Below are 23,654 nucleotides of genomic sequence, written 5' to 3'. Positions count from 1 at the left end.
ACTATGATATTACTAGATTGTATAATCTTATGGTAAAACTACTATGTATGTGACCCATTATTAACTAAAATGTCTTTATGGGATGCAATATATATAATATTATATTATTATATATAATACACATACATGCACACTTGTATATATAATCAAACACATTGATACTGCTTTTACTTGAAACAAACTCATTTGATAGATCAATTAAGAATTAAGCAAATAGTTCTTGTTTTATTTGCATTTATTCATTCTCCCATTCTCTTCTTTTCTTGTGCACATCTTAGTGTCTGACTTCTATAATTTCCCCCACTGTCTAAAGTGCTATTTTTAATATCTCTTGCAGGGGAGGTCTAGTGGCAACAGATTTCCTTAATTTTTGTTTACCTGAGAAAGTCTTTATTTATCCTTTAGTTAAGAAGGATAATTTTGCAGGGTATAATATTCTATATTGGTGAGTTTTATTTCCTCTCAGAACTTTTCACTCTCCCCTTGCTTGTATGATTTCTGAGTAGAAATCTGATTTAATTCTTATCTATGCTCCTCTATAGGTGAGGTTAGTTTTCCCTTTTGGCTTCTTTCCATATTCTTCCTTTGTGTCTGATTTTATGTAGTTTGAAAATGATATCCCTATGTATAGTTTTCCTGACATTTGTCCTTATTAGTATTTCCTGGGTTTCCTGGATTTGTAGTTTACTGTCTGATAATAGTTCATGGGAAATTCTCAGTCATTATGGTTTAAATATTTCTTTTGTTCCTTTCTTTCTCCCCTCCCCTCTGATATTTCTGTTATGCATAGACCACACCTTCGGTAGGTGTGTTACAGTACTTTGATATCCTAAACTTTCTTTTTTTTAGTCTTTCTTCTGTTTTCCAATTTTTTTCATATTTCTGTTGAGGGAGTAAATGGGGAAATATAAATGTTGTGATGGCTTATGCGATTGCAAGTATTATGTTAAAATAAATTTAGGAGGAGTTGCTTCAAGAATAGCTTTTTGCCACAAATGTACCCTCCTAATTTGGAAAAAAAATATTAGTCACATAATACCTCAGTGAAGTTAAAAACAAATCTTTCACTTATTGGATCAATGTGAAAAGAGGGTGAAACATTAATAAAAGTAACTCTTGTAATGGAAGCAAATCTTCAGAAAAATGTATGATTCTGATGGCTTGTTATCTTTTTTTATTAGCTATCAAGTTCATTTAACAGACAAAAAATTCAACTGAAGGTCATTCATTAAGATAGGCATAGTTAACAATAGTTCATTAATTGTTCTTTCATATGGTTCTATCTTACACAACCACTTTTGCTACATCTGGGAGATGCGTAAGTAAGTCTTGAAAAGAGCAAATTTCTACCAATCCAATAAAACATTCAGTCAAATACTAAAAGAGGTACTATTACTTTGTTTTTGGTTAATGATATGTAGCCCAGACTTTGCTGTAGCTCTTTGCTGTATCATTTATAATTTGATGTAAAATGTCAAATATTTTGACTATTTAAACAATTCATAATGTGCTTTGCAAAATTACAAAACATTATATGGATGTCTCAACTAATAGCTACTCCAATTATACACGATACATCATGCTCAAGATCTAGATTTATTTGAAAACATTTAGTCCAATTTAAATTAATGCAGAAAAGTCACATTCAATAAACCACAATTTTAGAAGAGACAAAATTATTGTGCTCTGTCACATTGTCACACAAATATAATTTGATGTTTAAAGAATGATAAAACACAATCACATGTAAATGAAATACTGATTTTCTCAGTAGTAGTAAGAACCTCTTTTGAGGATATAGGGTCTTCTGGGCTTATTTTCATACAGCTGCCGCTTCAGAATGTAAGGAATTTTTCTCTTTATGACTTCTTCCTTTTCATTTTTGTCATTTCCATTATCAAGAATATCTTCCTGTATTAACTATAATATAAAGAGAACAAAACTAAAAGTTACAGAAATGAAATATTTCATTGTAAGGATTTTCCTACATTAAATCACATTGCTATTTAGGTGGCAAGGTACATATGGATAAGGTACATGAGGTTCAAAGAAATTGTTTTGCCAAGGAACAGTTCTTAAGTTTTACAAAGAACTTGATAACTGTGATAAGATCAGAATCTGGTCTTTCGAGTTCTCTATTCAGGGTTCTTCCTAGTTCACCAAGCTAACTCTTTTCAAGAAACTTACATATATTTGAGAACATAACACTAATCCCTCCAATTGAAAGGACACACCAAAAGACATCTCAGTATTTTTCATCCTTGAGTTTATGATGGAGAGAACAAAATGGTAAGAACTATATATTTATATATATGTGTGTGTGTATGTGTGTATATATATATATATCACAACAAACACAGTTTTGAATCTAGTAAATCAAGTTTGGCTGTAAAAGTAACAGGATTTTGCATACAAGTAAGTCAAATACTGACTTGACTTGGATTTATTTTCAATCTTAAAGAATTCTTGCTCTTCTTAACCTACTCATTCATTGTAGAAATCGACATATATGAAAGCTATGTTTAAATGATTAAAATCTCTTTGGAGTGTGATTGCCTTCTAAGCCTTGGGGTCACTACAACTAATATTGGCATTTAAATTATAATGCATGTGCATACAATCCTGACAACAGTACTTTATTTTAGCCCACAGCTATTCAATTTCAGAGAAAGAAAAACAGCTACTGTCAGACAATCTCATTTCTTAATCTTTAGTTCCTCTGTGCATAGTCTGTAATTACTTGTACTATGCTCTATGCTCAGAATAATATTATCGTTTTATTTTTAAATCACTCAATAACATTCAGAATAGAAAAAGTTCCAATCTTATGTTCACTTGATTCGTCTTCATAAGAGTGTATTGAGAGTCTTTTTCTTTTGGATAAATCGCACATAATTAACATTTCCCTATGTCAAAATTGGTATTATTTATGTTTTATTGGCCTAAACAATATTTTAAGATTAAACCATTTAACTGGAATTGAAATTAAAGGATGACTAGCACAGCAAGTAAAATTAAAACTGGCCTTTTTGGTTTTTCATCTGGAAAACATCTTTTTGCTTGCCATCTAGAATAAACACTAGAAGTTTTGCTTGCATTTCATCTTTTCCACAGGATATCTGTGGTAGTCAGGAGTAAGTTCATTATACCAGCAAGCATGTCACCCTCAAATCTTGTGTTGGTATAAATTCAGAATACAAAAACATTAAGCAAATTTTTCTTTTAGGTTGATCTAAAAGAAGTGTTTCCCCTTGGGGGAAAATTTAAATTTCTATTTTCTATTAAAGCATTTTTTTAGACTCATCTTTTTTTCATATCTTTCCAATAGTCTAGCTTATCTTTTACAGCAACATATATCAATTACTGCAGTAAATTGTAGTGCTTTATTTTGAATAATCTTTAAGCTATTAATTTTGAAAATAATTTATTTTAAAGGTAAGCTATAACATATTTAAAAGTATGCCTTTAACAATGCCATGCTCAATTATGTCTTTAGTAGGAGAAAAGAGAATGAAATTAGAACTAGTATCTCAGGAATGGAACACATTTGAGTGTATAAGGATGAAAACTGTTGAAACTGTCAGATACTTAATTGGAAATCACAAGATATAGATAACCAAGGTGAACTCTCTACCTGGTGTAGGACTAATCTTATGAGTATAAAAATAAACTGAAAATTGATCACTGTGAAAAATAAGAATGGCAAGGGAAGAAGGAGGAGGAAGAATGGTTGGGGTATGGGTGGGAGGAAGGTACAGGGGGAAGCATCTTGTTCCCAAATCTGTATATATTAAATGAATGAAGTTGTATTCCTTAAACAAAATAAATTATTTTAAAAATCTAAACACTTACAAGGCAGAAATAAAAATATAGATAACTCTGATGGCTGGAGATTGAAAGCAAATTGCCCTTAAAATACCTATAAAGCATTCAAGGGCAACACTTTCTGAAACCTGTCCTAGTGTCCAGAGAGATAAGTCTTATCTGCCAGATCAGTTTAACTTGGGTGATGTGCACAATGGGTCTATTTTGCATTAACAAAGTGGGGCAACCTTGCATAATCCTTTGTTCTTTATCTCTACATTCCTTATCTTGTCCAAGAAATGTCCTTCTTTGAATTGATCAGTAGCCCTCTTTACTGAAGTAGTACCCTTCTTGAAGATGTTTGTAACCACTCCTATTCAAAATCAAGAATTTACAACTTGAGAAATGTATCCCTGCTTACCAAAAAAACCTTTTTGGGCCAGTAAGTTTAATGTGTTGCAATAAAAGAAAATTTACTCGCATGAAATGCATAAATTCTCACTAGAATGTGACTAATTTGGAACACTTCCCAATATTCATCAAAAATCTTTGGTGTTGAGTCTCCGTGTAAGTCACTCTTATTCTGTAATGAATAAACATTATATTTACCTTCTTACAGAACCTGCTTTTTTTTTTTTTTCACTAACAGGATATTCTTCAGGGTAGGCGTAGAATATTCTAGTTAATTAATTTCTTATCGCATTTACTCATATATTTGGTTCTGCACATTTACATTATGTGAACCCATGGAAGAACTGTTCATTGTTTTCAGACAACCTAGTTCTAGATGACTGGCTCTGGACATACATCAACTAACTGTTAGGAAACTGGCACAGTTGTAGCCAGGTGGCCGCATGGCCCAGCTACCTGAGCAAGGCTCCACCCCCATCCTAATGAGATTCGCTGCTCCTGCTTCCCTGCCCGCCCTCAGGCAAAGTTTTAAAAGGGCCTGTTCCTGCACACGTGCTCTCTTGCCCCTTCTCTCCTGCTGTCTCTCTGTTCCTCTCTCTAGCCTCCTCCTCTGGGCTCTTGGCTCTTGGCCCTTCTCTCCTGCACTCTCTTGTCTCGTCTCCTCCTCTCTGTCTCTCTCTTTTATAGTCTCCTTCTCCCTTTTTCCTTCGCCGCCCCTTCACTCCGGTCTGTAGGGTGTTCCCCAATAAACCCTTTCCCTTACTCCGGTATCCGGTGTGCTTTGCGACGGCTAACATTAAGATATAACACTAACTGCAAGTCAAATTTCACCAAAGATTCTTGAAATTTTCCAAACACACGTTCTCAAATAAAATGTGGTGAGTACCAGCATAGTACTTAATACAACTTATTCACCCAGTTTCTCATTGTAGTTCTGTATGATGAAACTTAGCTGTCGTGGCTATAGTGAACCTAGTTTAGCTGCTAAGAATGCCTGAAATTCACAAACATTTAAAATAGGACTACAAACACATGCACAGAGTCATGTATTTTTCTTTATAAACAAACACAAATCAAAGAGTTCTGGATAAAAGTGGAATGATAAAAATATATATCATATATATTTTACAAATTACAAAAAGATTTTATTTGCATAATGTATTTAAATACAAATTAAATTTAAAAAATGTAATGAAAGGTATATATCTCCCTATCTTATATGTTTTATATAAATGAATGTATGCATAGGTATATGTGTATTTTATTTGCATAAATTTAAAAAATGAAATGAAAGGGATATATCTCCCTATCATATGTTTTATATAAATGATTGTATGCATATGTATATGTGTATTTTATTTGCATAATATATTCAAATGCAAATAAAATCTTTTGTGTTTATTCTGGTTTTATTTGGAACACTTTGCATCTTGCATTTGTTTGTAGATAAGTAAACACATGACTTTGTGTTTCTAAGAAAACGTTTTGAATTCCTTAAATTTCTTAGACATGCCACAACCACCACCAACATCAAAAATTGCCAAAACATGTCATCCACTTAAGCATAATAAAGCATATGGATCAAATCTGCCTTAAAATCTATCCCTTTTTAAGATTTAAGATAAAATATTTTTTCTAAACTCCAAATATTGTAAGAACTCTTTGAAGATTTGGAGGAATATTGATCTCAGCACATGGTTTATTCTTTAATATTCGTGATTCTTCCTGTTATGATATGATTGGGATAAAAAATCAATACAAATGAGAGCTAACTAGTTTACATATAATTATATTCATATTTTGTTTTTGTTTTACCTCCCAGTGTTGAAAGGCTCTGCTGTGGCAGATTTTTTGGAGCTGGTATATTGTCAGCATTGCTTCCAAGCTAAAGCCATCTAAAGTGGTAGGGAATCTCCTTCTTGTAACAAGCTCCTCTTCACGAACCTCTCCTGTTTCTTCAGCTTGGCTGTTCAGGTTATTCACAAAACTGCAAACATTGAGCAGGGTCATTTTCCAAGAAGGAACACTTGCTTTAGTGATCTGAAATACAGAAGGCAAAACAACTATTTGAAATAAAACTTGTGGAATATGAGTAAGAAATAAATTTCTATTAAGTTAATTCATGGCATTTTGGAGTTTAATTGTTACTCTAGCCTAATAAATATAGTATTGCTGATATAATAACTTCATGTCATAAGTTAAATTCTTGGCATTCTCTGGATAATAGAATACATAATAGAGTTAGACACACATACACACACATACATACATGCATATACACAACAATTATATATGAAAGTAAGATATTATAGATGGTGGCCAGTAGACATATATATGTCTACACATGTCAGAGATGAAAAAACTAAAATTCAAAAAATATAATTTGCTTTTCATTATGTTCCAGCTTAGTGCCTAATGCAGCAAGAACTAAAATGATATTAATAGACTTGGACAATTACAATAGTGTGAGGCTGTTAACATATTCCTCACATTAATACCTGTCATGCAAGCATTAGAGCTGACCAATTTATTTGTGAATTATAATTATAATATTTCATGGAATTTATTTTCTAATAAGGCCTTTGTTTAGATTTATTTTATTTATTTGTAAAACAGAGTTACAGAGAGTCAGAGTCAGAAACAGAAAGAAAGTTCTTCCATCCATTGGTTCACTCTGCAGATGGCTACAATGGTCGGAGCTGCGCCTATTGGAAGGCAGGAGTCAGGAGCTTCCTCTGGGTCTCCCATGTGGGTGCAGGGGCCATCTTCTACTGATTTCCCAGGCCATAGCCCATAAGGGATGCCCATGCAGCAGACCAGGGCTTTAACCTGCTGTGCCACAGTGCTGGGCCCCTCTAATAAGGTCTTGTTAAAAACCATAATTAACCATGATCAACAATGTTCCTCCATATCAACAATAACCAATAAGAAAACAAGGAGTAGGAAATCCCCTAGCAGTGAAATACTCAAAATGAGCAAAAAATTCAAAGGGCACAAATATTATTTTTTCTCAAAGACTAAAAAAGAGATTTAAATGAACACAAGGGCATTATGGACAGGCTTAATTATAATAATATCAAGCTATATTTTTTCTGAACTACTCTCCAAATACAATGTAATTGTAAATCAGTGTTCCAGTGTGGAAAACACAGGGATCCTGGAAGTTGCAGAATGGGATTTGGCAGAATAATTATAAAGGTTTGACCGAGTGAGAACAACCAAGAAGATGTAGAAAAATGGTGTCAAGGAAAGGCTTATTCTACTAAATGTTAAAATGCATTTGAAAGCTACAGTAATCAAAGGGGTGAATTAATAGTGCAGGGATAAACACAAAATCTAAAGGAAGAGAATATAATGTTCCAGAACGGACCCAAGTGCATGTTTGTGTGTTGTATACAGCAAAGGTTGCATCTCAAATATTTTGGGACAGTTATCTATGGAGATATTTACATGCAGATATGATTATAACCTTTTAAAAAGACTTATTATATGTCTGTTTTTTCAAAAGCAACATAACAGAGAGGGAGAGAGCGAGACAGAACTTCCATCTGTTGGTTCACTCCTCAAATACCCAAAGACAGGGCTGGGAATGGCCGAAGCCAGGAGTCAGGAACTCCACCCAGATCTCTCATGTGCGTGGTAGGGCCCAAGTACTTGGGCCATTTTCTTCTGCCTTCCAAGGCACATTAGCACGTATCTGGATCAGAACTTGAGTAGCCAGGACTTTAATTGGCACTCCAATATAGGACATCAGTATCGCCAGCAGTGGCTTAACCCACTGTGATGTAAAGCCAGTCCCTAGTTAGAACTTTTTTGATGTGTTATTTTCAAGCAATATCCAGATAGATTAATATGAATAAAATAAACTACTGTGAAAATGTAGGACAATTTATTTTACAAGCCAGGAGTGATAACCTTAGCAGATTCTAAATCAATTTCCATAAAGACAAAGATGATTTTAAATACAGAAATGTGTAAATCACCAATATCTCTATGGAAACATACAGCATCCTGAACTCAATCAAAATCAATCTATGTAGAAAAAACTGGCACAAAATTTTAGTATCCTTAACACAACTATTAAGATTTCAAAAAGAGGGGCCAGTGCTGTGGTACAGCAGATTAAAGCCCAGACTTGCAGCACAGGCATCCCATATGGGTCCCAAGTTGAGTCCTGGCTGCTCTACTTCTGATCTAGCTCCCTGCTAATGCACCTGGGAAAGCAGCGGAAGATGGCCCAAGTCCTTGGGCCCCTGCACCCACATGGGAGAATGGAGGAAGCTCCTGGCTCCTGGCTTCGGACTGGCGCAGCTCCGGATCTTGTGGCCAACTGGGGAGTGAACCAGCAATGGAAGACTTCTCTCTCTCTCTCTCTCTCTCTCTCTCTCTCAATGTGTGTGTGTGTGTGTCTGTCTCTCCTCTTTGTAATTCTTTCAAATAAATACAAATAAATATTTAAAAAAGATTTCAAAAAGAAGTGAGTAACTACCCCAATTCAAAAAAATACTTTAAAAATTGAAAATATTGCATTAGTAACAGAAGCAGAAAAATTATGGAATCACTCCTTCAAAGCAAACATGTAAGAGAAATATGTGGAGTAATTTTCAGTCTGGTTACCATCAGATTTGAAGACTTTATATGTACGACATTCAATTGTAACAATGACATGGGGAACAAGGCACTCCAATCCTAAACATCTGTGGTTCAGGGTTAGGTTTAACTTCTTGAAATCTGTTTTTGGGGCCGGCATTGTGAGATAGCTGATAAAAAACCGCAGCCTGTGGTGCTGCACTTTGTGTCCAGGCTGCTCCGCTTCTGATCCAGCTCTCTGTTAATGGCCTGGGGAAAGCAGCAGAAGATAGACCAAGTGTTTGGGCCCTTGCCACCTCTGTGGGAAACTGAAGGAGGCCCTGGCTCCTGGCTTGGGCCTTGCCTAGCCCTGATAGCTGCAGATAGGAGTGAACCAGAAGATGGACGATCTCTCTCTCTCTCTGTCTATCCCTCTCTGTAGCTCTGACCCTCAAATCAATCAATCAATCTTTAAAAGAAAAAGGAAGTTGTTTTTGGCAACACATGTAAAAATTGTAAATGTTCATAACGTTTGATGAATATGTCACCCTAAAGAAACTAAGCTGCTAACATAAAAATATTCACTATAATATTTTCAGTTGGCTCGGAAATCCTTTCTACTATACCCTTGAATATGGTTATCCAGCATTGTTTAACTTTTTCTGTTATTGGAGTATATTTTAAAGACAATATGCTCCCATTTTGTGACAGCAACACCTTATAATGTTACACTTCAGAGGATACTATAAATTTACCTTTGGAAAACTCTTTACAGATATTGTCTTGTGTTTTCCAAAATTTGTTCCTAGAACATTAGTTCTGCACTCACTGACAAAAAAAAAAAAAAAAAAAAAAAAAAAAAAGGTAAAGAAGAGAAAGAGTTCCACTGTTGAGTAAAGTGGAAAATGAATTTGAAAAAAATCAAAAGTTTTCCTGAATTTTAAGTGTCTCTGAGCTTTTTGCAAACCAGATATTCACTGTGACTTTTCAGTAGTGCCAGATAGAGCGTTCAATGTTCCCTAAACTAATTTGACCTTTGAAAGCCTGGTTTAAGTATCTGTGAACACAAGTATGAGATGCTTGTTCATAGGTGAGAAAATGAGCCAATCATTTCATTTTTTTTTTTTTTTTTTGACAGGCAGAGTTAGACAGTGAGAGAGAGACAGAGAGAAAGGTCTTCCTTCCATTGGTTCACCCCCCAAATGGCCACTACAGCCAGCGCGCTGGCGGATCCGAAGCCAGGAGCCAGGTGCTTCTCCTGGTCTCCCATGGGGTGCAGGGCCCAAGCACTTGGGCCATCCTCCACTGCACTCCTGGGCCACAGCAGAGAGCTGGACTGGAAGAGGGGCAACCGGGACAGAATCCGGCGCCCCGACCGGGACTAGAACCCAGGGTACCAGTGCCACAGGTGGAGGAAAAGCCCATATTTCAATAACAATATTTCACTCTCAAAACAGTTTTATTTTCAAAATGTAATCACTCAGATATTCTACTTATAAAATTAAAAGAAGAAAGTTAAAACTTTTGAAGCTTTTAATAATGGAATTTTCCTCACACTAACGTCAAATATCTCAATTAAAATTTTAAATGATATATAACCCTTGTGCATATTTATAGGTATTGTGTGATGTTTCAATACATTTATATCCCATATCATGTTCAAATCAGGGTAAACACATGTATCCCTTCAATTTTGTATTATTACTTTGTGGGGAAAACACTTAAATTCTTTCTCTTGGCTTCCATTTTAAGAAAACGGTACAATATATTATTGCTAGTAAAATTTTAATGTAGTAAATTTGGCTAAAATAGTCCCAACTCTAGAGATTTCATTTGTGTAAAACTGTGAATATAGCAAAAATTATTGAATAACAAATAAATAAGAAAATGATTTTGTTTTAAAAATCAGGAAGAAAGTTTTTGTTCATCCTTGCAGCAAAATTGGAATAATAGTACTTCAGGATACCTACTTATCATACGTCATATCTTACTATCTCAAAGGTGACAATGGAATTTAATTATTTTCTTTAATCTGCTTTAGAGATCAGATGAAGCCAAAAAAAATTCTATTCTGTTAATACTCATACAGTGTATTTATTTATAGAGAAAAACAAAACCACTCTATATAGTAGAATCAATTTTCTTTCTGTGCAACATCTTGCTCATGGAAGAAATTAAAACCCTCCATTTTCACATGTTTTCAAAACATCTAGCATTCTTCAATCTATATCCTATTTTCAAGATTATTTAGAACTTTTATATGCCAATGTACACTTATAATTTCAGAAATGGAGTCTATATCAAGACACCAAGGCTTTCTATTCTCACCTATTTTCTAACCAAGACCATGAACTTGATTGTTTTCATTTTTTGGACTGAAAAAAGTGTAGCCATTGCTGTTCTGAGTGCAAAGCTAAGGATCTCTTATCATAAGTTAAAATATATTTGTACACTGTTTCAATGAGAAATTAAATTTTATCACCCCTGATATGAGATCTACCAAATTATGGTAGTATTTGGTTTCAATTAGATCGATTTTTCTAAATATGGCCATGATGAAAATCTGTGTGTTCTTAAATTTTCCCAAGTGTCTTTCAAGGACCCTTGTAGAACCTGTCTCTGTTAGCTTTATGATAACAGTGCCCTACACTGTCAAAACTGTTGCTTTTTACACACACAGAAAAAGTTCTTGCACACAAAAAGGGTTAGTTTTTCCTCCATATTTACTATTAAACAAAACTCAGTCTTACTTGTATATCAAGGATTGTTGTGCCTAGAACAAGATGACCCCATTAGGGAAGAGAAACTGAGATTCTAACATTTAGATTGGAATCTTGTTTCAGGATAAGGCAGGAGTTGTGAGCACATACGTTTCCACCTCAGCATCTGCTGAGTCTTCACCCTTGGCACAGCAGTGCTGTAACAATGATTGCGCCACTCAACTCCCACACTGCAAAATTTGTTTTTCCTTGAGAAACATCTTTTTGTTGAGAAGCTGTGTCCTGACCATACATTAAGATACACACTGACTCACTCCAAGTAAATCAATACTATATGGTATCATATTCCAAGGGAGATTTTCTGCTAAGTATAGGTTGGGAACCAGAAAAGTTGGCTTCAGAATTCTTGGAGAGGATTCATCAGGTTCATGAGACAAAGTTGCATTTAGTTTCATAAATGTACTAAGTAGGTACAGATGAAAATAGGAAGAATTTAAATACTGACATGCAATAAAAAGTAAAGTTAACATTTTTTAAAACCCTTATGGACCTGTAAATTTCTAGGATATCATGAACTACAACCATTGCATTTAAAAATAAGGAAACAAAATAAGTAATGTTAACTAACCCAATTGCTTGAGACCAAATAGTTGTCAGTTTGAGGATTAGAGCTCAATACTACTGTTCTCATCTTTCGCCCTTTCCTGTCTACCACATTTGCTTCTCGGGTAGTCATGAGCTTTCATTTTTAATTTAGGAAACCCATTTTGTTTTTCCTAACATAATGAAAAAAGGCAAAACATTCATTTAGTTTCCATTTTTGTATTTAACTCAAGGTCAATATCCCTTTTATCATACACAATGTAATAGGAATGCAAACAAATATCTTTAAATACATTTATATGTCTATATAAATTATAAATGTTTACTTCATTAAAGTTGAAATATGGTTATTAAAAGTCACTATAGCTTCTTTCCCTGTCACATCCACACCTTAACTTTTGAGAATTTAAAAAGTTGTCCAAAAAGGGAAATGACTCCCAAGGAACCCTTCAGTCTTGATGGGAAATTATTACTGTAAGGAAAGGACACCATGTTTATAATGAAAGTTCAAATGTTCTTCAACCTTAGGTTAGAAGAAAGAAAAAGTTACCTTTGATGTATGCATATTGGTCAATAAATCTGCTTCTAATGCTTTCATTTCCTCTTCAGAATCTGAGTAAAATCAAAACCATATGTTTACTACAAAGTCACAACATACAACTATATTGTAATTTACAGATTTTAGATTCATGTCAAATAAAACTTAGTCTTAGCTTAGTGTCCATTTCCTGTATTTATTCTCCTTCAAATAGTATTCAGAAGAAGTAGATTGTGATTTTACTTTAGGCTGACAGGCTCAAAGAACAGAAGCACTTCTAAGAAAATAAGCACATATTATTTCCTAATAAAGATATTCATGATTTGGAGTTTTTAATCTCCGAACATGAGTAAAATTCTGATTATATTGTCTGACACTTGGTTAGATCAAATATGCTACAGTACCTTGTTGTTATCAGCAATAGTCTTCATACATAAAAATATGCATGTTGGAAAATGTAAGTACAACAAAATTTTTCAAGACAAATTCAAAGAGAATTGCTTATTGATAATTTTAAGACACTGAGATTTATTTACCTTAAGATACTATTTTATAAAGCATTCTTTGAAATATTGTTATGTACTTTAAAGAGGAATTTGGGATTATATGCACTTACCAATTTTGTCACAGGCAATTAAAGAAATTATTTAAGCTAAAGTGGAGCTGTCTATCAACATATGCACAATAATGTTGAAAATATATCTCAAATTTTTAAGATATTCTTTAAAAGTTTCCATTAATAAATATTTCAAAAATGAAAAAAATTATAAATACTACATGGTATTAGAAATAAGTTATCAAACACCATAGCAAAGTGAATTCATCCATATTCATTAACCTCTTTGATATAGGACAAAGTAGAGGATAAAAATACTTTTCTCTTCCTTGTACTAGATATTGTTACTGAAAAGAAGCATCACACTTGGAGAAAGCATTTGTAAAATTGTCTCTTAGGAACTAAATCACACTTGATGTCCTTTCCTCCTATTTGTTAGAAATGCAGTTGGTTTTTCAAAAGGAATGACAAATTCCACCAGTCACTGATGCACAGTGTACACCAAAATCCCCATAAATTTTGACTTACTACAGCAAATAGTATGAAGAGTAAGTAGACACAGTGTTTAACAATATGCTCTAAATATACTTTTAATCTCATGTAACAATTAGGTAAAATAATAATTTCACATAGAAAGATTTGTAAAACTAACCTGTCATTTTAATGATTATAGAAATGAAAACTTTTGCATAAATCATATTTATGTCTGGTGCTAGATTTTAATTTCATAGTTTTAAAAAAACCTTGAGTTTGAATTAAACATTTAGATATCATCATATCCATGTGCTATAAAAACATAACCAACTTAAATGATTTTTATTGTCTTTAAATACTAAGGTTTTTTCCACTTTGCTGTGATCATTCAATTATTTTACATGGAGTAATTGAAGCATATTGTGATCATTATATTTCATATTACTCCTATATACTGATATCTTATTTCAAAGTGAGTTATGGGCAGATAGTTAACAATGTGTAGCTTCTCATTAATGGAAAACACAATAAGGCTTAATCATTTCTATTAATATAAGATTACTAATTTTCCAATTACATTTTGAATCAACTTTGATGTCATGCAAATAATTCAAAAATTATATTAATACCATGACTTTTAATACATAGACTATATGTAATGTATTCTCATAAAAGGCTTGCTCTCTTTTTTGTGTGTTTCAAGAAATAATTTTTCTACAAATAATGTTTCCTTCATTTTTTCATTAACTACCAATTTTCACTTTATCCTAACACACACAAAGTTAAAAAATTAATTCTGGGACAAGAGTAAGAAATGTAGAGACCACTGCTTCTCAAGAAAATGTCTAAGGATGAGAGCAAAATATTGTGAATGGAATGAACTTTAATGATGAGTTTGAACACTGACAGGCACCGCCTCCATACTTCTCATTAGAGAATGACCAACCTAATTTAAAGTTTGTGTGTGTTTGTATGCATGCCTGCTTGTATTTCTGTAGTGGCTGCATTCCAAAGGGGAGCATGCATTGTTTCCTTGAAATCCCTTTTATTACTTTGCATATTTAAAAAGGGGAAAAACACTCTCAGTTCTTGTAATCATAAAGACAGAGCAAGACGACAATATACACAGTTTCCATCACCAAAAGCAAATTCTGAATAAAGAGGGTTGGGGGAGGATTCTTCTCCCTGGATACATTAACGTAAGTAGCAGCACACTGTAAGGGATGAAAAAGAAATCATTTCAGGGAGTTGTGAATTGCAGCTGGGCTTACCTGAGCACAGACTCCAGGAGCTAAAAGCCAGAAGCATCACGCATACCAGCTGGATTTTCATTGCTGCCTTCATTGCTTTCTGCCTTCTAGCAAGCCAAGTCCTTGTAACTCAGAAACACGCTGAAGAGGGCTCTCTCTAGCACCGCCTGTTGCCTTCAGCTGGCTTCGAAAGTGAGTGAACTGTGAGAGATGCTCTGACCATTCCCTATATATATATAAATATATATGTAAGTAGGATGATGTCATGATTGCACAGGGATTATCTTTGCAGGATGTGCCCTTCCTTCATCTCTACCCCTGCCCCCTCTCCTCACTTCCTCTTCCCCCTTTCCTTGGCCCCCACTCTCCTCCCCCACTTATAAAGCTTGAGTGAATGTGACGATCTTCCCTAATTGCTGCTGCTACTCAGGATTTCTGACGCACAGAACGAGTCATTCAAAAACACTCTCATATACTATGTGCTAGCCGAGAACCCCCAGCACCATTCTTTCCCAATTTCCTCTCATTTCCCCACTCCAAGAAGTTGTCATTTTGATTTTGTGAAACATAGATTTGTTATTTCTAATACTTAAACAAAATCTCCGTGATTAATGAATGCATCAAATTAGTGAGCCTTTTGGCTTGGAACTTCTTAAAGACTTAGAGTATATTTTTTAGTAACCCAATCTCCCAAGCAAATCTTTTTTGATTTCATAACTATTACATGTTTTAGATAATACAAAGTAGGAGAAGGAATATAAGCAGTGAATAAGTTAAAATCCAAGGATTTGAGAACACAAAGAACATGAACAAAAAGAAAGAGGAATACTTCCAATAGGATGGTTTTCCTAACAAATTAAAGATTTTAATATAAGTAATTGGAAAAATAGCTGAAATATTTATCCTGACTTTTGGTTGATTGTCTTAGAAAAACACTATTGTATTTCTAAATCCTAGCTATCTGTTACTTAAGTGTTTGCAGGTGATAGACTTACCACTGATTTTTTTTTTAATATATTTTTTCCTGCCCACACTACTCTGCTCTTTTTGGATTCATTCTTGGTCATATCTCATTCTTCATAAAATTTCCTCCTCACTGATGTTCACGACTGCATCAACATTCTTTCCTGTTACAGTTCTCTGTAATGAGACTGCACTTTGGGAGAGGACGCAAACCCAGGTAACCACCACCCACCAAAGTCCCATTTCTAAAGCAAAGTCTTCACGTATTCCATGAGTTGCAGTGATACTCATTCTTTGTCTGTGTTCTCAGAGGAAAATTGCTTAAAATGCCTTTTGGAATGAAGCTATCTTCTTACATTAGCTATTTCAGGATACATGGAGTAATCTGAAAAGGCAGCACTCTTATGGGTGTGAATATTTAAAGATAAAGTTGTTTGAGACTTGTTTAATTTTTAAATATATAAATCGATCAAGTAGTGACAATTGAGAAAAATTGTATTTCCCCTTATAGAAAATTGATCTCTATTTTACAGTATATGTTTATGAGATTAACTTCTCTATTCTTAACCATAAATTTGTGAAAAGGGATTAATTCCAGACAATAATTATTTAAGAATTAGGAGTCATTTATGGAATTTAATGCTCCAGAACTGAATAACAGCTGATGATTTTATTACCTTTAGTTTTAAAAATTTTTTTGTGGACCTACATATAGCACAGTATTGAACACTATTCACCTGGGGGAAATTTTCATAAAAGGATAATTAATTAGGAAAGACATGAAAATATATTTAAGTATGGATTTTTTGCTTTGCTACCATTAGGGGGCGCAATAACAGTATAAACGACTTTGTTTAACTGATAAAGTTAGAATTTTTGAGTATTCTGCTTTCCTTTTCCTCATTTTCAAAGCATCTTTGTGATAAAATCTTTTAAAAGCCACTTTCATGAATAAATAAATTATGTATTCTTTTATGTTCAAATCTTTTTCTCTGCTTTTGAATGGCAAGCACAATCAACTTAAAATGCTTGATAGTAGTTTATTAGTAAAAGGGAAGAATGTGTAAATTAGTTTAGATGTGGCATGATAAATATGAAAAAATAGGGTAAAACATGTTAATCCATGTCAAATGGCTCAAAATCAAGTACATACTATGTACTTTTTTTTTTTGAAAAATAAGGATGTGTAACTTTTTTCTGGTAAAATTATGATGTAGATAAACCTTGATCTCTCTAAATGTTTTACGCCTTTCCTTGTTAGCACTAATGCCTTCCAGCTATAGCAAAGTTGAATAATTTGTTTTAGGAACAGATTAAGTATGTATACTTACATTTAAAAAATACCCTAGAAAGTAGCTAAATAATACCTTGAATACAAGATTTTAGGTACCTTTATGTGGAGATGAATGTGCTGTCTTTATTCTAAAGGATTTTTATGTGAATCCTCCCAACTTTCACCTATCTATTAGAGCAACTGTCAGAGTCAGAGCATTCCTCTTTGATCCTGTGTTGACCTTTTAGTTTAAATTCACTAACTTTAAATGGATGTTGTTTGTCTGGGTTAATTGTAACCTCTCTATAGTATGAGACTTCTGTCCTCTTCTGTGACCTAACTCAGATCTTTATTAGGTAAGAAATAACCCAAAATAATTCACGGAGATACCTGGAAATTCGCATTAGAAAGCTCATTTAACTTAGCAATGCACGAACTCTGGAACTGCCTGATGAACAATAGTGTTTCAGTTCTATAGCACTTTTGCCTGCAGTACCTTTGGAGGCTTCTTAGACTTCTCAGCCTCTCTATAGCTGAATAGCCAAAGTATAGCCTGAGGTGTTTGTGCCACCTGGGATCTGTCCTACATCTTCCTTTGACCATCTGGTCTGTCTCTTTCTTTTTTAATTTGTAACTTTTTTTAAAAAAGATTTATGTATTTATTTGAAAGTCAGAGTTACACAGAGAGAGGAGATGGAGTGGGAGAGGGAGGGGGAGGGGAAGAGGGAGGGAGAGAGGGGGGGAGAGAGAGAGAGAGAGAGGTCTTCCATCCGATGGTTCACTCCCCAGATTCCCCAGATGGCCACAATGGCTGGAGCTACATTGGTCCGAAGCCAGGAGCCAGGAGCTTCTTTACTCATATACAACCTCTCCCCACCCCACCTCCACACACACTGGGTGGGGGGTGGAATTGGAGAGAGAGAGAGAAAGAGGGAAAGAGGCAACTGGTTCACTCCCCAGTTGCCCACAACAGTCCCAGAACTGGCCTGGGGCAAACCAGGAGCGGGGAATTCAGTCTAGGTCTCCCATATGGGTGGCTAAAACCCAAACATTCAAGTTATATCATTATTGCCTCCCAGGGTCTGCATTAGCAGGAAGTTGGACTCAGTGGTGGAGCTGGTACTTGACCCAAGCATTCTGTTATGGCACATGGGTGTCCCAACAAGCATCATAACCTCTATACCAAACATCCACTGTCTTTCTTTCTTTCTGACTTTATCTCTCATTTTTTTAAAATGATTTTATTTATTTATTTGAGAGGTAGAGTTACAGACAGTGAGAGGGAGAGACAGAGAGAGAGGTCTTCTGTCCATTGGTTCGGAACTCCGCCAATCCAAAGCCAGGAGCCAGGAGCTTCTTCCTGGTTTCCCATGCAGGTGCAGGGGCACTAGGACTTGGGCCATCTTGTACTGCTTTCCCAGGCCATAGCAGAGAGCTGGATGGGAAGAGGAGCAGCCGGGACAAGAACCAGTGCCCATATGGGATGCCGGCGCCACAGGCATAGGATTAACCTACTGTGCCATGGCGCCAGCCCCTTATCATTTTAAAGACAGTGCATTATAACCTAAACAACATAAATGTTTTTAAGTTTGAATTCTGAGAGTAGTCTCATCTATCTCTCTTCTCAGCCTCTGTTAAATGTTCATCAGTAGTTTGTACTGATCACATAAACTTGCAAGCAGCTCAAAAGATAGGAATCTTTCTTACTGACTGCAGTATCGCTTCTTATACTTACAAGGACTTGGCATTTGAAACATACTGAATTAAACTATAATGCTCATTATTTTAAGCTTCTTACACGTTGTTTCCATTTTTAATATTCTTTCACCCACGAGCAAAGATCCTTTGTTAGCATTAATCTTTATATTGAATGTGAACCTTTACAATAGTCAGTTTTCTCAGTCTTTCTCCAGTCATCCATTTCCCCCTGACCAGGAAAGTCAACTCTCAAAAATCGTTTAAGAACTTCACCCTGGCTGGGATCATGTGGTTAGGACACGTGTGGGTTTACTTCATTTATCTAAATGAGTCTCTGGTTTGGAGCTGTAACTCTGATTCATCTGAACAAACAATGATGTCAAACTCATGGTAAACCCTATTGATTTTTCTGTTCAATTAACGTCCATTTTCTAGGCATGGAAATAGAGACGTGCATGCACACAGGCACACCCACATGCCCTTATACACAAAATGCATAGAACGGAGACCTCAGAGATTTATGCAAACGTAAACCAAAATCTAGAGCTAACTATGCTTTGCATATCATCTTTACAGATTCCCAGCTCATTTTCCTTTGGCTCTTCCTGTCTCTTCTCGCATCAAGTAGGTCATTACTTGGAAAAATTGATGGTGGATTTCTGAAGTGAAAGCCTATTCTGCAATTTAAACTCTAATTACAATGTGTGCTTTGCTGGGGCCCACATGTTGGTAAGCTACCGCATTTAGTTAAAGGTGTTCCTCACTGCAGTTATTGCTAACTTCACCTGTAATCTTTTTTTCTGATATTTCTAAGAAAATATTGAAATACTAATAAAATCACTACCCACTGTGTTTAATGCTCAGGAAATTGTCCTGATGAGCCTCTTTTTTTTTTTTTCAGTAAGACCAAAATAAAAGCTCTACAGGTAAGAAACAAAATCCTTCATGCTATCCTTTCATGTTTCTTAGTTTTACAAATGAGTGTAATTACCTATTTTATTGAAAGAAATATTGTACTTTTCTCTCCCTACCCATCCCCTATCTTTTCATGGTCTAAGACTATTTCTGTACCTGCTTCAGTACCCCAAGCAGAGTGGGTACCAGTGCCTGCGATTTGCAGAGCAAAGTTGTGCCTGGAGAGCAGAAGCAGAAGACTACAGTGAACAGGCAAGCTGTTTGAGTCTAAAAACAAGCACTGTAACTAATACCACAGGCCCAAGAGCAATCCAAAAATTCAATCTGAAATTAAAAACTTGTGCTATGACAGGCATTATGCCGGGCTAATTTGATTTCATGTAACGTAGCAGCCCATGAATCAGAGTTCACAGGATGATGTTATTCCCATTGTGTTGGGTAAAAAAATAAAAAGAGCTGTAGAGGGTTTAAGTAAGGATAAGTCTTCTTAAACAGAGTGTGGATAGGACTGAACAAGGCTTCATTCCAAAGCAACAACTAATCGTCATTACATTAATACCAGATCCAAGTAACAAGGAAATCTTGCATTAACTTGCTGTAGAAAATGCCATGCCAAATAAGACAGGCTAAGACTTTTAACCTAAAAGAACATTTAGTTTAAGAAAATCCAATAGAATTTTGAGTTTTGATTCTAGTTGTTCATGTTCTTCTCCCTTTCAGGCTTAGGTGTGGTCCATATTGTAAACAAATATACAAACTCTTCTTCTCAGAATCTTTCTTTTTTCTATGAGTATTATGTAGAACCTAAGAGAGTTCACTTGCACTGAATTCTTTAATTAGGGTGGGAGATCAGAATGTGTGAAAGGAAGAATTAGGGAGAAGTTGTAGCTCTAGGGGAGTCAACGCTGGTGACCAGGGGAAGAACATTTCTCACTTTGTACTCTAGGTGGAGGCACACGTATGTACAGAATGAAAACACCAGGCAAGAACTGCATTTCTGGGTCATGTTTTAATGTCAACATAATTCATTGACACAAAGAATGTGGAACTGAGAAGAATCATATAGAACAAGAATTAAACACTCAATGTGCTAAGAAAGAATGCAGGCTCAGGTACTCTAAGTGGGTTCTCAATTCCTTTTCACCTGCCAAGTCTTAAATGACTTCAGTCTGGACTGCTCAGAGTCTGATCTCATTTCTTGTTCCAGGAGAAGGTTATTCTCAAACATCTGCCAACCAATTTTGAGAAATCAATCCTTTGTGAGTTTCTCTATTATTAATACTACAAGTTGAAACATGTGCAAAGGGCATTAAACACTATAAAATGACTTCTTTATGATAGTTCTTTTTAATGTTTATTCTAAATAATGTCATGCTTTGATATAATCAGTTCTGTTATTTATTTATTTTTTTTGACAGGCAGAGTTAGACAGTGAGAGAGAGACAGAGAGAAAGGTCTTCCTTTTCCGTTGGTTCACCCCCCAAATGGCCGCTATGGCCAGCCCACCACAGCGGGCGAAGCCAGGAGCCAGGTACTTCCTCCTGGTCTCCCATGGGGTGCAGGGCCCAAGCACTTGGGCCATCCTCCACTGCACTCCTGGGCCACAGCAGAGAGCTGGACTGGAAGAGGGGCAACCGGGACAGAATCCGGCGCCCCAACCAGGACTAGAACCTGGGGTGCTGGCGCCACAGGCGGAGGATTAGCCAAGTGAGTCGCAGCACCGGCCTGTTGTTATCTTCTAATAAATACAAGTCCTTGAGCTCCTAGACCATTATTCTCTAGATGATCTTTTATTTTACTTTGTCATATCACAACCTTTTTTTCCAACATCTTTTCTGGTCCTGAAGTAGGAGGAACACCATCTTAACTTTTATGAGTTATGATAAAAATGTTGATTTCAAAATTTTTCTCTTCCCTAATTAATCATTTAAATCTAAAAATTTCTACCATATTACATTTATGGCTTTCTTCCACTAATTTTGACTTACATTGCCATTTATCTAAAAATGTATTCTATATTTAAATTATATCAAGGATCTTTTCTGATCACAAAAGTATAAAGTGAGAAATCAATAACAGGATGAATTTGAGAAGATTCACAAATATGTGAATATTAAATGATATATTCCTTAATAACTAATATGACAGAGAAACAGTTAAAAAGGAAACTAAAAATATTTTGAGACAAACAATAATGAAAACACAGCATACAAAACTTATGAGATAAAACAATAGCCATTCTAAGAAGAAAACTTAAAACAATATATATCTATATCAAAAAAGAAGAAAGAATCCAAGTAAACTTCCTAATATTACACCTAAAAGAGCTAGAAAAAGAACAAACTAACATCCAAGTTAATAGAAGAAAAGAAATTTAAATACCAGAACAAAAATAAATAAAATAGAGACAAGAAAAAAACAACAAAAAGAAAACTAAAAGTTGAATTTCTTAAAAGATAACCAAAATGGGCCGGCGCCGCGGCTCACTAGGCTAATCCTCCGCCTAGCGGCGCCGGCACACCGGGTTCTAGTCCCGGTCGGGGTGCCGGTTTCTGTCCCGGTTGCCCCTCTTCCAGGCCAGCCCTCTGCTGTGGCCAGGGAGTGCAGTGGAGGATGGCCCAGGTGCTTGGGCCCTGCACCCCATGGGAGACCAGGAAAAGCACCTGGCTCCTGGCTCCTGCCATCGGATCAGCGCGGTGCGCCGGCCGCAGCGCGCCAGCCGCGGCGGCCATTGGAGGGTGAACCAACGGCAAAGGAAGACCTTTCTCTCTGTCTCTCTCTCTCACTGTCCACTCTGCCTGTCAAAAAAAAAAAAAAAAAAAAAAAAAAAAAAAAAAGATAACCAAAATGAACAACCATTTAAATACACTAATAAAAAAGAAAGAGAAGACTAAAAAATGAAATGAAAGAAAAAATTATAAATTATGTGACAAACATACAAGATCATAAAAGGAAAGAAGAAACATTTCTAGATCTATGTAATCCACCAAGAATAAATCATGAACTGAAAATTGTAACAGACTGATAATAACTAATGAGCTAGAATCTATAATAAAAATTCTTTGTATTAGTCATATTTTCATTACTACAATGAAATGATTGAAAGAGGTTCATTTTGGCTTATTCTGGAGGATCAAGCTTGGGTAGACCCATTGGTTGGGCACCTGTCTGGTGAGGCCAGAGGCGGCTATGGTAAAGTTCATGGGAAGCAAGAATCACATGGGAAGCCAGGAAGCAGAGAGGGTAGCTGGGCCCATCTCAGGCCTTTATAGCCAATCACCTCCCAAGAACTGCATTCTGATAGCACTGTTTCAATGACCTAAGGACCACCCACTCCTACTCACAAGAACTAAATTATTTCTACCCTCTTAATTCCATCAACTTATGATTTAGGAATTTAAACATCTCTGTGAGTTCATGAACCAAATCTTCAAACCATAGTAATTAAGTGAAACATAGCAAATCCTGTGTTAAATACCACATGATCTCACTTGCCTTTGGGGTCTAAAAAAAAATTGAAGTCATGGAATTAGAGTAGAATGGTGATTACTGGAGCCTAGAGTATTGAGAGGGAGTGTGGAGAGATAATGGTTAAAGGCTATAAAGTTACGGTTAGATAGTAGATCTATTTATTTTATAATGTGGTGACTGTGTTTAGCAATAAACTGTACTCTTTAAAAAAAGGCTAACACAGTAAATGTGGTGTTCTCAACACAAAAATGACAACAATGTGAGGTAATAACTGTTAATTAGGTAGATGTAGTCATTCCACAAAGTGCATGTACTTCAAAACAATGTGTTGTGAGGCGAGTGCTGTGGTGTAGCAGCTTAGGCTGCAGTCTGCAATGCCAGTATCCCATATGGGCACCGATTCGAGTCC

The 23,654-nt window shown here is 35.4% G+C and overlaps 1 protein-coding gene across 1 annotated transcript; it reads right to left on the bottom strand.

Moving 5' to 3' along the window:
• Window positions 1–1,577: 1,577 nt before the first annotated feature.
• NTS (neurotensin) lies at window positions 1,578–15,135 on the bottom strand. The gene is made up of 4 exons (XM_002711375.5): window positions 14,947–15,135; window positions 12,658–12,719; window positions 6,031–6,255; window positions 1,578–1,920 (listed from the first exon to the last, which is right to left on the bottom strand). Exons 1-4 carry the CDS (start codon window positions 15,017–15,019, stop codon window positions 1,768–1,770), a joined length of 513 nt encoding a protein of 170 aa, XP_002711421.1. The 5' UTR covers window positions 15,020–15,135; the 3' UTR covers window positions 1,578–1,767.
• Window positions 15,136–23,654: the final 8,519 nt, after the last annotated feature.

Source organism: Oryctolagus cuniculus, chromosome 11 (assembly GCF_964237555.1).
Source record: "Oryctolagus cuniculus chromosome 11, mOryCun1.1, whole genome shotgun sequence".
Classification (NCBI taxonomy): domain Eukaryota; kingdom Metazoa; phylum Chordata; class Mammalia; order Lagomorpha; family Leporidae; genus Oryctolagus; species Oryctolagus cuniculus.
This window is presented reverse-complemented; position numbering and strand designations above follow the sequence as displayed.

Excerpts from the sequence above, each read along its gene's own strand:
- NTS (XM_002711375.5), bottom strand. The coding sequence starts at position 15,019 with ATGAAGGCAGCAATGAAAATCCAGCTGGTATGCGTGATGCTTCTGGCT. Across the intron at positions 6,256-12,657 it reads CCAATATGCATACATCAAAG|ATCACTAAAGCAAGTGTTCC; the intron begins GTAACTTTTTCT and ends TCTGTATTTCAG. Across the intron at positions 1,921-6,030 it reads GAGCCTTTCAACACTGGGAG|TTAATACAGGAAGATATTCT; the intron begins GTAAAACAAAAA and ends TTTATATTATAG.